This window comes from Notechis scutatus, chromosome 2 (genome assembly GCF_049901735.1).
Source record: "Notechis scutatus isolate UNSWTSFEM ecotype Mainland chromosome 2, rNotScu1.2, whole genome shotgun sequence".
Lineage (NCBI taxonomy): Eukaryota > Metazoa > Chordata > Lepidosauria > Squamata > Elapidae > Notechis > Notechis scutatus.
In genome coordinates, this window is record NC_142010.1 from 34,942,573 (window position 1) to 34,956,098 (window position 13,526).

The 13,526-nt window shown below is 38.7% G+C and overlaps 1 protein-coding gene across 3 annotated transcripts in view; it reads right to left on the reverse strand.

The window, feature by feature from the left end:
• LRIG1 (leucine rich repeats and immunoglobulin like domains 1) overlaps window positions 1-13,526 on the reverse strand; it is a 139,765-nt gene that overhangs the window by 22,596 nt on the left and 103,643 nt on the right. For all 3 annotated transcript variants that reach the window (XM_026679408.2, XM_026679398.2, XM_087954579.1), the window contains exons 8-10: window positions 12,823-12,966; window positions 9,634-9,714; window positions 1,196-1,267 (exon numbers count right to left, since the gene is read on the reverse strand). In XM_026679408.2, the coding sequence (XP_026535193.1) occupies window positions 1,196-1,267; window positions 9,634-9,714; window positions 12,823-12,966 (297 nt within the window). The remainder of the gene's footprint in view (window positions 1-1,195; window positions 1,268-9,633; window positions 9,715-12,822; window positions 12,967-13,526) is intronic.

Consider the following 13,526-nt stretch of genomic DNA (forward strand, 5'->3'; position numbering starts at 1 on the left):
CAGAACTTCAGCCAACTACGCCGGGGGAAAAACAACAAAAACCAACTCCAAAATCTACTTCATAGAAACACACATTGCAATTAAAATGTCTTTAATTGGCTGGTCCCCAAGTAAAGATGCCTTAGTTGTAATTTGTAGACATTTGCACATGAGTAAAAACAGCAAGGATGTGTAAAAACAGCAGACATTTTAAAACAGGATCCAATCCTTGCAGAAGGATTATCCATGCCCAGGAGAGATTTTTGCACCGACAAAGTAAGAGAGTGGCAGGATTGGGGGGGGTAAAGGGGTTTCAATGCCAACTCTCTAATTCACTGTCCAGCCTGCCCTCTCTATTCAAAAAAAGTTAGGTAAAAAGGTAGTAAAGTTAGGTTAAAAAGTATCTTTTACAGTGGTATTCTTCCTCTTTGGATTTTGAGAGTATGTGTTTTAAAAATTAGCAAGTACAAAAAACAAGCAATGCAAACAACCCTCAAACAGAATAACCCCAGGGGTCTTTAGGACTCTTAATATCATACACTTATTTTCCCACCAAATGCTGTCCTTAATGCCAGCAGAGGGAGTCAAAGCGAGGACTATGGGAGTAGAACTGATCTTGATCAAAGTTGCCATCTCCGTGAGTGGGAATATTCAAGGAGACAGGAGATGGAAATCCTCTGATATTCAGCTAGCTTTTCTGCCACTCTAGCCTAATTTATTGTAAATATATTCAGGCAATGGCATAGAAGAGCCATTAAAGTTGCAAGGGTTGTTTTTTTCCACCCTGTCAGCAAAGGTAACGGTGAGCTATTTTGACCCCAACTTTTTTGTAGATATGCTCAGTGCCAAATTTGATGCGCCTTCAAATTTTGGGGACAGGATAATAATTTCTCAGGAAGGTTTAGATTTTTGTGAATAAAAAAGAGCTGTTCCAATATAGATTTAAAACACACACACACACACACACACCATGTAACTGGTCATGTGTTCTACAAATTTCTTCCTAGCAGGGGTTAAAAAAAAAAGAAAAAAGAAGCAGAGCCAAAGTTGGAACTGACTTATAATGAGAAGGAAGCAGCTGGCTCTCAGGAAAGGAGCTTCTCAGCTTACAAAGATGCTATTAAATTGCTTGCAGGCCGTTGCAGCAGCCATTCCTGGCAAGCCCACCCAGCCCCTCCCTCCTCTCCCAACCTGCAAAGCCTTGTGGGTTACTCACAGGTGTTCCAGGGCCTCCAAGCCGGAGAACGCCTCCTTGGCCACAGACTTGATCTTGTTTCCAAACAGAGTCCTGCAGTTGCCAAACACCCAGCAAGCCAAATAAGCAGCAGCCAGAGGAGGAGGAGGAGGAGGAGGAGGGAAGGGGAGGGAGAGAAAGAGGGGAAGAAAAAAGACCCCAATTAGTGAGCGTCTATCTGATGAACCATTTCCATATAAGGCGCTGGAAATACAATCTGCCAAGATTAAGGAAGCATATTCTCTCCCTTTCCCTGAAATTAAAGACCTTTATCTTTATTAGAGCTTAATAGTGATGATAGCTTTATCCAGGACACTCTGTGTTGGGTTAAGAAGTACACGTTTTCTCTGTAGGGGGGGAAGGCCACTCAGGATGTGAGCTGACTTTGGCTTATCAGCCCAAACACCATTGAAACAAGACATTGGATTCATCACCGGACAGTTGACCCTTGACCTTTTCACACTTGGTCATAAGTGGTTTTCAAAACAGACCACAACGTTCCAAACTTTTTCCAAGTTTCAAACTATAGATCAAGAGTGTCAAACTCAAGTCGTCACAGCGGCGTTTCATGACGTATTGGGACTCCCCCCTTTACTAAACCAGGCATCAGCGTGGCCAACATGTGATGCATCTGGTCCGCGGGCCATCAGTTTGACAGCCCTGCTATAGATGGACCTTCTCCAGATCCTACTTTGATGCCCTCCTATCAGCTCTACTGGCGGGAAGATTTTGTAGGATTCCTCATTTATAGAAACTTTGCCAGCATGGATCCAGACAGGTAGACACTCTTAGGTTTTCTATGATGCCCCAAGATATGCTCTAATGGCCCAATCATTTCCAAATACGAGGGCCATACAGATAAATTTTATATTTATTATTTTAAGGGATGCTAATAATCCCACACTCACATATCAGAAGGCCAAAGATCTTCAAATTATTCAACTGTGCAAAACTTTTGTTGTTTTATTGTCCTATTGTTTTTTCCAACAATAAATTGCTATGTTAAACCATTTCTCTTTTTACTGCATTCGTTTGTTGAAAAGGCTGATCAAAGACTATAATAAAGACATTTGATTTGGGACTTTTCATGCTATGTTTGAGGAGAGGACAGAGAATTTTTGGAAGAACATGTTACCCCCCCCATAGCAAGTTTAGTCAATGGTTTTCAAAGTTCAGGAACAAAATACCTTTGTCTTGGGCAGAACTCTCTTTCTCCCTCAGAGATTTATTAAAGAAAAAACGTCAAAATTTTATTTTCTAGTGCTACTTTACCTCATAGATTCTCTTCTGACTTGCTAGCAAAAACCTGACAAAAGCATTTCAAGGTCTTTTTATTCCAAACATTTCATATAGAATTTAGAAATTCTCTTCTAATTATAGAAAAATAACATTAATCTGATCATGGACTCAAAGTACACTGATATATACTTTTTTCCAGTGAATGCCTATGAAGTTGCTTACCAACAGAACCTATAAGCAAACCAGGATGGGGAATTAGGGTTTTTCTAAGATGATTGTTTTTTTTTAGCAAAAAAATAAAATAAAATATGGCAGTTTCCTTCTGACAGCCAAGGTGACTAAAAGTCTTGGTATGGCACACTATAACATGTGGTTTTAGCTTTGTTGTCCTCTAACTTACTCTTTGCAACTTCTGGGAAAGAAATGGAAGACTTAAGATGGTTCCACAAAAAGCAGAGTGAACAACCACAGCAGAATGAACAGCCACCAAGGAGACTAGCTCTTTGCAATTCCTCTCTGGATAAGGAGATGGCTTGAGATCGGCCACAAGTGCTCTAGACAGTTGCTACTCACAAGGGGACTGCAAAATAGTGAGCTTAGAGCTTTGACAGATGAAAGAATAGTCATCTTTTTGTTCAAACTGGTTAGCGCCTTTGAGGGGATACCATGTTTATTTTTTAATCACTTTTGGAAATTGTATCTTAATTATATTTTAGCTATTAGGAACTTTTGAATTGACAAGTGTAGGAACTTAAACAGATTTTTGGGGGGTGGGGGGACAAACAGCAAAAAGATGGACTTAATGGACTTAATTAGGACTGAAATGATGTTTTATGGATTAGTTTACCAATAAAAGATGAGATATGGAAAGAAGTTTGTTGCATAAGAGTAGGTGGTATTGTGACTAAAATGCTTATACTTTTTGTAATGTTTTCTTATATATCTCTTTTCTTTTTCTTTACTATATTATTTTCTCTTTCTGTTCTGTTTCTTTCTTTTTTGCACCTTCTATTTTTTATTCTTCCAGTTTCCTTTAGTTTATAACTACAATAGGTATTAATTAGTACAATTTTCAATAAGTTCCGTACACTTTGCAATACATATTAAGTAGCGTACTTTTAAAACAAAGGCAATGCAAGTCAATTTTAGCATACCCTTTGGCTCTGCCTTCCTTACAGAGAAATTGCCGTAGGGCGATATTCAAATATTCTGGTCCTGAAATCAAATCTGATACTTGATTCCTATAATTCAAGAAATGTTTGAACACTTTCCTAGTTCTGCTGGCGCCCCATAGCTGGAGCTAAATTAGCCCTGCAAAGCTTGGTTTGGGATAATATTGATAGTATTATTCTGTTACTTATCTGATTTCTAACATTTTCCTTTCTTCTTTTTTAAAAATGCAGTATAGCCCATCCTGAATCCTGATGACAGAAGAGATTAAACTTCTGCCACAAATTAATTCAGGAGGATACGGTATGGGGACTTTTGGAATGCTTCTTTAATTTCAGGTTTTTGTTAATACTTCTGTAACTCTCTCCCCTGAATAAGGACATGAATCAAGTACAATTAGAACATAGGAAGGTCAGAGAAACTGTTCAACTTGCAAATCTTATACACTATATTCAATGTAGCGAGATTGTCCATAGATTTTGAGAAAGGCCTTCCATCAAACTGTACTCTTTGACGTCTATTTGGCTAGCTCTGTCATAAAGAAATCTAGGTTATGCATATTCTGCACTTTTCTTGACAAATTTTAAAAAAGAATGAAAAGCATTAAAATATTATAAAGGCATTTTAAAAATAAATAAATAAATATCTTGACCAAATTCTAAAATTAGGAAACTATGTGTCTAAATGTGAAATCTTTATGAGGAAAAAGCTATGTTCCAAGATCCTGCTACTGTGAGATTAACCTAATATCAATGTATACATTTCTTAGGAGTAGTTCTTTTTCTATGAGAACCAAGAGAATTTTAGGAAAAGTTACTCTGTGCAAAGTCCACAAATAATAGCCTTTAGCACAGGGGTGTCAAACTCGTGTCGTCATGGCAGCATCACATAATATATCGGGATTTTCCCCCTCTGCTAAACAGGGCATGGGTGTGGCCAGCACATGACCCATCCAGCCTGCGAGCCTGAGTTTAACTTTTAAAAAAAAAAGTTAAGTAGGATTGAGTCTGGTTAGTATTTGTACCAGAGACTTGTAGGATAGACTGAAGAAAACAACAGATCCTTGTAATCACTAGACATCAAGCTTAACATAAGATAATCTTTACTTGAAACAAGATAGGCAATATATGTACAAAAATAGGAATGCTACTTTCAAATGCCTATCATGAGTGTGAGACTAGATTTATACTACAGATAGTCCTCGACAATAGTGGGATTCAAATTTATTTACTACCGGTTCTGTGGGCATGGCTTGGTGGGCGTGGCAGGAGAGGGATACTGTAAAATCTCCAGTCAGGGGTGGTATTTTCTGGTTCTCCGAACTACTCAAAATTTCCGCTACCGGTTCTCCAGAACTGGTCAGAACCTGCTGAATACCACCTCTGGTCCTCGACTTACAATAGTTTGTTCAGAGGACCATTCAAAGTTACAATGGTACTGAAAAAAATAACTTATGACCATGTTACACACTTGCGACTGTTGCAGCATTCTCATGGTCACGTGATCAAAATTCAGACCCGTGGCAACTGACTCATATTTGTAACAATTGCAGTGTCCTGGGGTCATATGATCACCTTCTGCGACCTTCTGACAAGCAAAGACAATGGGAAAACCAGGTCCACTTAACAACCATGTTGCAAGCTTAATAACGGCCATGATTAACAACTGGAGTATGAAAGGTCGTAAAACAGAGCAAAATTCATTTAACAAATGTTTCACTTAACAAGAGAAAGTTTGGGCTCAATTGAGGTGGTAAGTCGAGGACTATCTGTATATTGAGGGATGGAAACATTTGGCATGTAATCTGTTAAGAAAAGCTAAACATTATTTCAGTGCTTTATATCAATAGCTTTGATGGGTGGCTATTTTTAGCAAGAAGATACCATATGCCTTCTTTGGTAATTCCCAATAGCTGAGAATGACTAATGATATAAAAGAATGGAGACTAACTGAAGAAGCAAGCTATCCCAAGTAAATCAGATTTGCTTAGCCGAATGTTGCTTTTCAGTATAATCAAGAAGCAGCAGCAATCAGGTAAAAAAGAAATTACAAAACAAGTTTATACAATCTGTTTTCTGTGACAGATGCATCATATGTAATCTAATTTTAAATTCTTACACACATGAATGTGTGTCTCAAGAAAGTAAAACAAAAAAAAATATTCTCCAAAAAAATGCAGTAGTGAGAAGAAAGTAAGTTATTCAGGATTTGAATATTTGAAGACTTCACAAAGATGTTTGGGGCCTCTGACCAGTTTTTATAGATCAGGTTTAGACTATTCTTTGTGTTCCACCATTGAGATATATAATTAGGTCATGTCTGCACTTCAAATTTTAAAAATTGATTTAATTGTCTTGGTTTTTCCTCAATAAAACTCTGGGGATTAAATCTATGTGAGAAAGCCAAATTTCTGACAAATTTTTGAGTTTCAGCATTTGGTTGAGCATTTCCAGGAGGTCTCTCAGAGGAGGTTTTTCCATTATGGATGGAAAAGAGGATCAACACACTATCCCCACATAGTTTAGTTGCAAACAGCCAAACACAACCAGCAGTTAATTAAAGGCTACCTCAAACTTAAAAGATGGGGAAAAGGTTCAACACCAGTGGTGGTATTCGACCGGTTCTGCCTGGTTCTGGAGAGCCGGTAGCAGTGGAGACCGAACCGGTTCTCTTCGCTGCTCTGTGTTTGGCCCATCTGCCCACCTGGGCTCCCATACTCACTTTTATGGCCAGAATTCAAAGCGCAGCTGTTTTGCACGGCACAGAATAGCGCTGCGTGGCAGCTGCTGCAGCGACCAGCATCGTGCAGGCTTGCAGGAGACAAGTTAGAACGTCTCTGCGCCTGCGCAAAGTGCGTGTTTGGCGCATGCGTGCACGCAAAGTGTGCATGCGCGCAAAGCGCGGCCACCAAGCCATGCCCACCGAACCGGTGGCAACTTTATTTGAATACCACCACTGTTCAACAATACCCACAATGGAGAAATAATTGATGATGGAGTACAGAGATAGCTAGCTTGATCACAGAAAAGGTAATAACTACATGAACGGCTGATTTTTATATAGATTGTTTTGCAAGAAACATGGAATAATACGAACATATGACTAGTCTGTGGTTTTGATTATTAGAAAAAAATAGATGGTAGGAAAAAGTGAGCTTTTTAAAATCACAAAGTAAGAGGTAATTTTGTAATCATACATAAATTTTCTCTAGAGGAAAACAGAAGATTCGATTTCTTTTCATTCTTTCTTACTGCACTTTTTGGGTTTTTTTTCTTCTATTTTGTATTGGTAAAAATACATTTCATTGCTTTCAGATAATTATTTTCCATATACCTGGTTTGTTTTCCCAAACCCACACTTGGGTTTACTTCTTGGATACTCGTTAACATCTTCTCTGTTGTCTTTCCATTAAAAAAATGTTTTCCTTGATACACTTTTACTTTTATTTCACTATTATTGGTAAGCTGCTTAGTTAGGTTTTTTTTCTTCTTTTTAAATTGATCAGCGTATAAAGTGGATGAAATAAAAGTATATAAAAGGTGCACACAGCATAGAATACATGACATCTCTGTCCCTGTTTTAACTAATTGCAGGGATGTTATGAAGAAAAATATCCAAAGCTTCCTGACAAGACCATGTTTATTTATTTTTTTGCCCCAAAAAGAATGGAACTAAAATCAGCCCCATGGACACCTTTTCCCTTCTCAAAATTGCAAAGAAGTACAAGGTCTAAAAAATTAGGACTATTTCTAGACATCAGTTTTTCTCAGTGTAATGTTTTGATTGCTCTTCTGAGGCAATGTTTTAATTTAAGCTTGCTCTCTCCTCCTCTCCTCAGTGGAAAATGGTATCTATAATTCAGAGAAGGCTGAGGTCTTTGTTTGTCCCTTTCTCTCCTGTTAACACCTACGCTATGATGAACAAGGTGCTTGAGTACTCACTGCAATCTCCTTTCAGTAGCTTGTCCACACAGATCAAAAGAGGAACAGCTCTTAAAACTGTCTCCAAAACACTGGAGTAATTATTAATTCATGTGGAGATTTCCTCTTAAGTGTCTCTCTCTCCCTCCTTCCTCTACCTATGTGTCTTTTATGTTAATAGAGTAAAATGCTTCACTCTGACAGTTTAAATACAGTACCCAGCATATAAAAGTTTATTTTGATTATTTTTCAAACAAAAGATGTTATTCGTTTATATTAAAAACGACCACCCAAAAAACTGGTTGATGTATAGTTTTTTTTTGAAGTACATACTGGAAAAAACAGATGGCATAAGACAAGCACTATCATACAGGAAGATTCCAGAATAGATGAAAGCTGTTCTATAAGGACAAGTCAAGAGATACATTAGTCTATTCAAGAGAGGGTAGACTATCAACTTCCCAGATCCAGCCAGCTGTCCAGGAGCCAATTGTCCATGGAGCCAATCTACAGGTGCAGAGCTTTTACTGCAGAGTACCTATCTACTTCTTTTAGAAACTTAATAGAATCCCAGATAAAAGACATTCATTCCATCCCTACTAGCACTGATGATGTGACCTAGTTTGGTAATGAAATGTCTGCAAGAAAACAAACAAGGTCAGAGAACAAGGAGAAGCACATTCCTCCTTTTTCCCTTACCTGACTTTGCCCACATTACTGTCTACACTTAAGTGAGTATGAATGACTTTCTCTCCTCTGCTCCAACGAAGCACATGTGTGTGAGAGTATGTATAACCATAGTCACTAGCTCGTTCCTGCTGATGTTGTTTTTTTGCCAATTCTACAGCCCACCCACCAACTTCACTCTGGAAGGCAAGTTCTTGAAAGGAGAAATCTGCTCTGTCCCTCTGCAGAAGCCACACACACAGAATTAAGGAACCCGATCACACTAAGTTACTAAGTTCTGATTTTTGTTGGGAGTGGCCCTTTCCTAGTTAGCTATCTAGTATGCCAATTAGAGGGCATGGTGCCTTAAACAGACATAATGCTAAAGATGGGGGCATCAAGTGAGAACCACTCTCTCCTTCACGCATCTGTAATCATGTGAGGCCTAATATCTGAACAAAGCTAAGCTTTTAGTCAATTTCACAGTATGCCATGTAATGGTCTCCTGCAGACATATCAAAGGATTAAGGGAAGCAGGAATCCTCTACAGCTTTTCAATAAAAGTATGAGTAATCATCACTCACACATTTGGACACTCGGTGGATTTGAAAACAGAAATTCCTCTTCCACGTTTTCGTCAATTTTCCAAGGTTAGATATTTATTTCAAATTACTTTTTAGTGTTTTCCTGGACAACTGTGGCTCATAGTTTTGGGGCTTAAAATTGAATTAAATCACTATGCTATATTGGAAATCATTATCTCTTTTACAGAACAAAATCTTTACCTCATTGATGCTATGAATTCACATCTTTCTGCATTAAAAAGAGTGTAAAAGAATATCATTGTTTTTTAATTTTTATTGTGTGGTTTTACTATGTTTGTAGAATGGTTTCTCTTAATTGACAACATCTTCCAGCTTTCGCTCTCTTTACAGAGTCAGCATATTGCCCCCAACAATTTGGGTCCTCCTTCTACCGACCTCGGAAGGATGGAAGGCAAAAGCTGACTGCATTTTCTGTTTAAAAGACCACCATCTGAACACAATGCAAAGAAAAATCAAATGTATGCCTCACTTTCACTGGAAGACACAAAGTAAGCAATTTTGTCAAGAATAGAGAGCAAAACAAATTTATCATTTGAGGTTCATAAAATAAGGTGCCTCTCTTTTATTCTTGGGAAAAAAAAAACCCTCTTTAGATATACAAACTAAGAAAAAAAAAGTACAGTCAGAGTTTGAATTATGGCCAAGTGAGTTTCTCAGGCATGTACTAGTTAGCAATAAAAAATATTTGACCTGCACATGATAGAAATTCAACAGATGTTCCACTTTCTCCCATCCCACTCCTAATACACACAGAGATATAGGAAGTTGTTTGGAAAAAACAACTTTTGTTTTCTAGAAGCAAAACTTATCCGATACTCACAGCATGCTTAGGTTTTCCAGGCCCGTAAATGCTCCACTGGTGTCTTCTATTGTCCCTGAAATCTCGTTATGATCCAGATTCCTAGGGAGAGGATGACAAAAGAAAGATTGCAATCAATTTCCCAGTTTGTGAGCCCAGAATTCAAAGAGGCTCACAAAGGCCAACCTTTAGGAAACCTTCCTCAAAGACACTGCCTTTTGTTCCTGTAGCATAAAACTGTCATCTGACGCATTTGTAGAAAAACAGTAGTAATTTACTCTGGTTGACTAGATCGACTGTTTTCTTTCAAAGAAAACTCCTACAAATTGTGCTTCTGCTACCTGTTTCTCTTCAACTAAAGTTAGGCCTTTACTTCTTCTGGTGTTCAGAAAGCGCAAGAAAAAACTTATTTTACATCCCGCCCCCAGAGGTTTCTTGGAATTGGGCGGTCTTAATAAATCCAATACAAATCAATAACTAGAAATAAGCCCAGAGGTGCTTTTATTTTAAAAGCAACTGGACTTTCTGGTTTTTCTTTAAGACGTTTCTCTTCTCATCCAAAAAGCTTCTTCAGTTCAGCTTCTTCAGAACTGAAAAAGCTTCTTAGATGAGAAGCGAGATATCTTTAAAAAAATAATCAGAAAGTCTAGCAGTCTTTAAAATAAAAGGACCTTTGAGACAACCACAACCTACATGAATGAGAATCTTCATAGTCAACTAGAAGTAAGGATGAGAATGTGCAAATAAATACAAATACAGTCATTATGGTTTTACTGGTGCTGAGTCACAGCAGGGGTGTTCCTGGGCTTTAGGGCATAGCTCAGTTGGTAATATAAACGTGGCTACAAAAAGCTCCTCTTCCCTCCCACCCACCCACTACTGAAATCAAAAGAGTGGGGCCTGGGTAATAAAGGCAATAAAGCAATCAGGAGAGAAAAATGGGATCCAGAGGTAGATGGCAAAGCATTTGAAGTCCAGAGATTGAGCTGCACGAATTATGACAACAATGCCATTTCTATGTTTATGTTTTGCATGGAGTCAGTTTGCTCTTTATTCCAGAGCAAGCTCCTTGTTTCCCTCCATTTCTCTTTTTTGCAAAGAGAAATCAATCTCTGAAGGATTGGGAATTGGCACATGATCGTCCTGCTGTATGTGAGGTGAACTGAAGGACTTTGGGGGAATTTATGGTGGGGTGAGATTTCTCCAGCACCCCTTTAAAAAAAAAAAAGTTAATTGACCTTTGCATTGCATTTTGTATAAAAGGAGAAAGAGAGTTTACTGCTTCTTCCAAAAGAACATCCTTTTGTGAGAAACATGCTTTCTCATAAATGGTTTTTTTTTTTTAAAGAATCCAATGTATAGGCATCCAGTATTCCAATTCAGTTTTCTTTGCATTCACTTTGCTTTTCTCACAGCCTCTGTTGCCAATTTCCTATTCTTTCTGGCTGGCTGGCCCTGAAAGCATACTGCCTTGTTAATCATTCTGCTGTGAGGTCTCTAGGACTGACCTCCATTTGAATAGCTTCTCATTTCAGCAGTTTCACACCCACCAAAGGCTTGTCAACAATAGATCGTAATTAAAGCATGCCCAGCTCTTTTTCACCAGGTGCAGGGACTGATGGGCCTTCCTCTTGATTCAATTAGAACTTGCTCTCCCACCCTCTTTCCTCTCTGTGTACTGGACACAAAAGGAGACCGAGAATTAGCTGCAATCCAAACACTCTTTTCAGTTTGGGAAAGACTTTCGTCCTTTTCTGTGCCAGCTGCCTAGGAGCAACCCCCTTTCTGAAAACAGGCATGGGATTGAAAAGTGGGTCTTGGGAAAGGCAAAGAAACATAAAGCCCGTCCTCACTTCAATAAAAGGAATAAATAACTGCACAGTGCAGTAACCAAGGGGGTAAGTCTGTGTTTCTTTTCCATTAAGCTCCAACTTCAAAAGAGCTTTGGAGAAAAGAATTTTAAATAAGTAATTTGGAGAGCTGTTCATTTGGTGGAAGGACGTTATTTTATTTAAAAACAAAACAAGGGTCCTATAACATCAGCTAAGGGTTTCACAAAACCAAAAGTATCAACAATTGTGCATATAGAATGGCGAGTCAATAAAAGCAGAGATTCAATTAAAGAAGAAATATCCCATTAGTACAGGGGTAAAATGTCTCCTTGAACACAGTTATGGCACTTTCCTTCCTTAGTTGATTCTGGAGGCAATATTTGCTAGACTGGAAGTTTCCCAGGAGCTGTTAAATGGAGAGAAGGTCATTCTCAGCTCATGTTCTCTCAGTACCAACAACTACTATGGTACAGTTCATCCACATAGTGTTAACTTTGGGATAGATTTTCCTACTAACCTTCTCCTGTAATCCTGCACTCTCCCTGTGTCTTCAACAGCTGACACGCGGCAATTGGCTGTGCCGCGCGATGCAGCTGAGGTTGAAAAGCAGGAAATAAAGGTCAGAATAGAGCCAGGGTGGGTGGGAGGGCCCAGCAGCTGATCGTCGGAGCGAACAGGTTCACTCACAGCTGATCATCAGAGCTACCGAACCAAGCCGAACTGGTAGAATGCCACCACTGAACTGGACTTTCTTGGGTTGTTTTTTTTCCTTTAAAAACTTAACTTCTTATCCAAGAAGCTTCTTCAGTTCTAACTGGTAGGGAATGGGAAGGGTTTATATTCTTTGCAGTCATTTGATCATTAGCACTCTTCCTTTAGTTTGAAACGGGAGTAAAAAAAAAGCCATCTATTGCAAAACTGAACAGTCCTCTCTCAACAGAGAAGAAGGGATACAACACTACATATCTCCTCCTATTTACAATCCAGTCCTTTCAGCGGTCCCAAGAACGTTCCATGCCCATTTGTACTTTAATTCAGGTGACTGAGGATACAGATAAACCCCCGCAAGGGGCCTCAATGACTCTGGAGAGTTAACAGCCAATCCTCAAGTGCTAGTGACCAGATGACTGCAAAGAATATAAATCCTTCCATTCCCCACCAGTCAGTCAGAACTGAAGAAGCGTCTTGGATGACAAGCAAATTGTTATCAAAGGGGGGAAAAAATGACCCAAGAAAGTCCAGTTGCCTTTTGAAAAAAGCCCCTTTGGGATATTCATTCCCCAACGAAGAGAAGGCAAAAGCAAATATCAAGACCTATCCCTTTTATTCCTCTCAAGATTTAACCTGACAAACAAAAAGAAAAATGTAAAGCTCGTACAGAACATGTAAGCTTTTGAGTCCCTTGAATACTCCTTCTGCAATGTGACTGATGGAATTGTGACTCAGGTGAAGGATCTCCAGGCTTCCCAGATCTGCTAAACTTCCTTTATCCAATCTGGTTAAGTTGTTAAATGACAAGGACCTGAGGGGAAAAAAGAGCAAAATTTAAGTATGAAGCATTTATTTCCCCTTCTTGACAATAACTCTACTAGATAGTTCCTTTGTCCTGGGAATAATTTAGTTCTAGAATATCCTAAATGTCTTTCCTATGGAAAGAGGGTCAAGAACATCCAAGTTAGATAAAGTATTTACTATACAGGCAAAATAAAGCCAGAAGATAATTCATTTAACTTTTACCGGTACATATGGATTTAGCCCACCAGCTCCTTCAGGTTCTCAGAACTTATTCACAGAGTTAGGCCCAATTATTTCATCTAGTCATTGGGAAAGTCAAAGCGTGTTTGCTTTCAGAGTGAGTTATCTTCAAGCTAACTTCAGGTTCTTGGCTATACTACAGCAATCCTGCTAAAACATGGAAAGAATTGTCCATTTTTCTTTGAACCAAGGAAACAGGCATAAGAGGATTCCATATATCCTTCCAACAATTCAGAAGATTTTTAAGACTTGGCTTTTTACTGAGATGCTGGGATAGTTTATAAAGGCAGATAGAATGAAAGGAAGGTAGCTGAGCCTGCAGTGAGG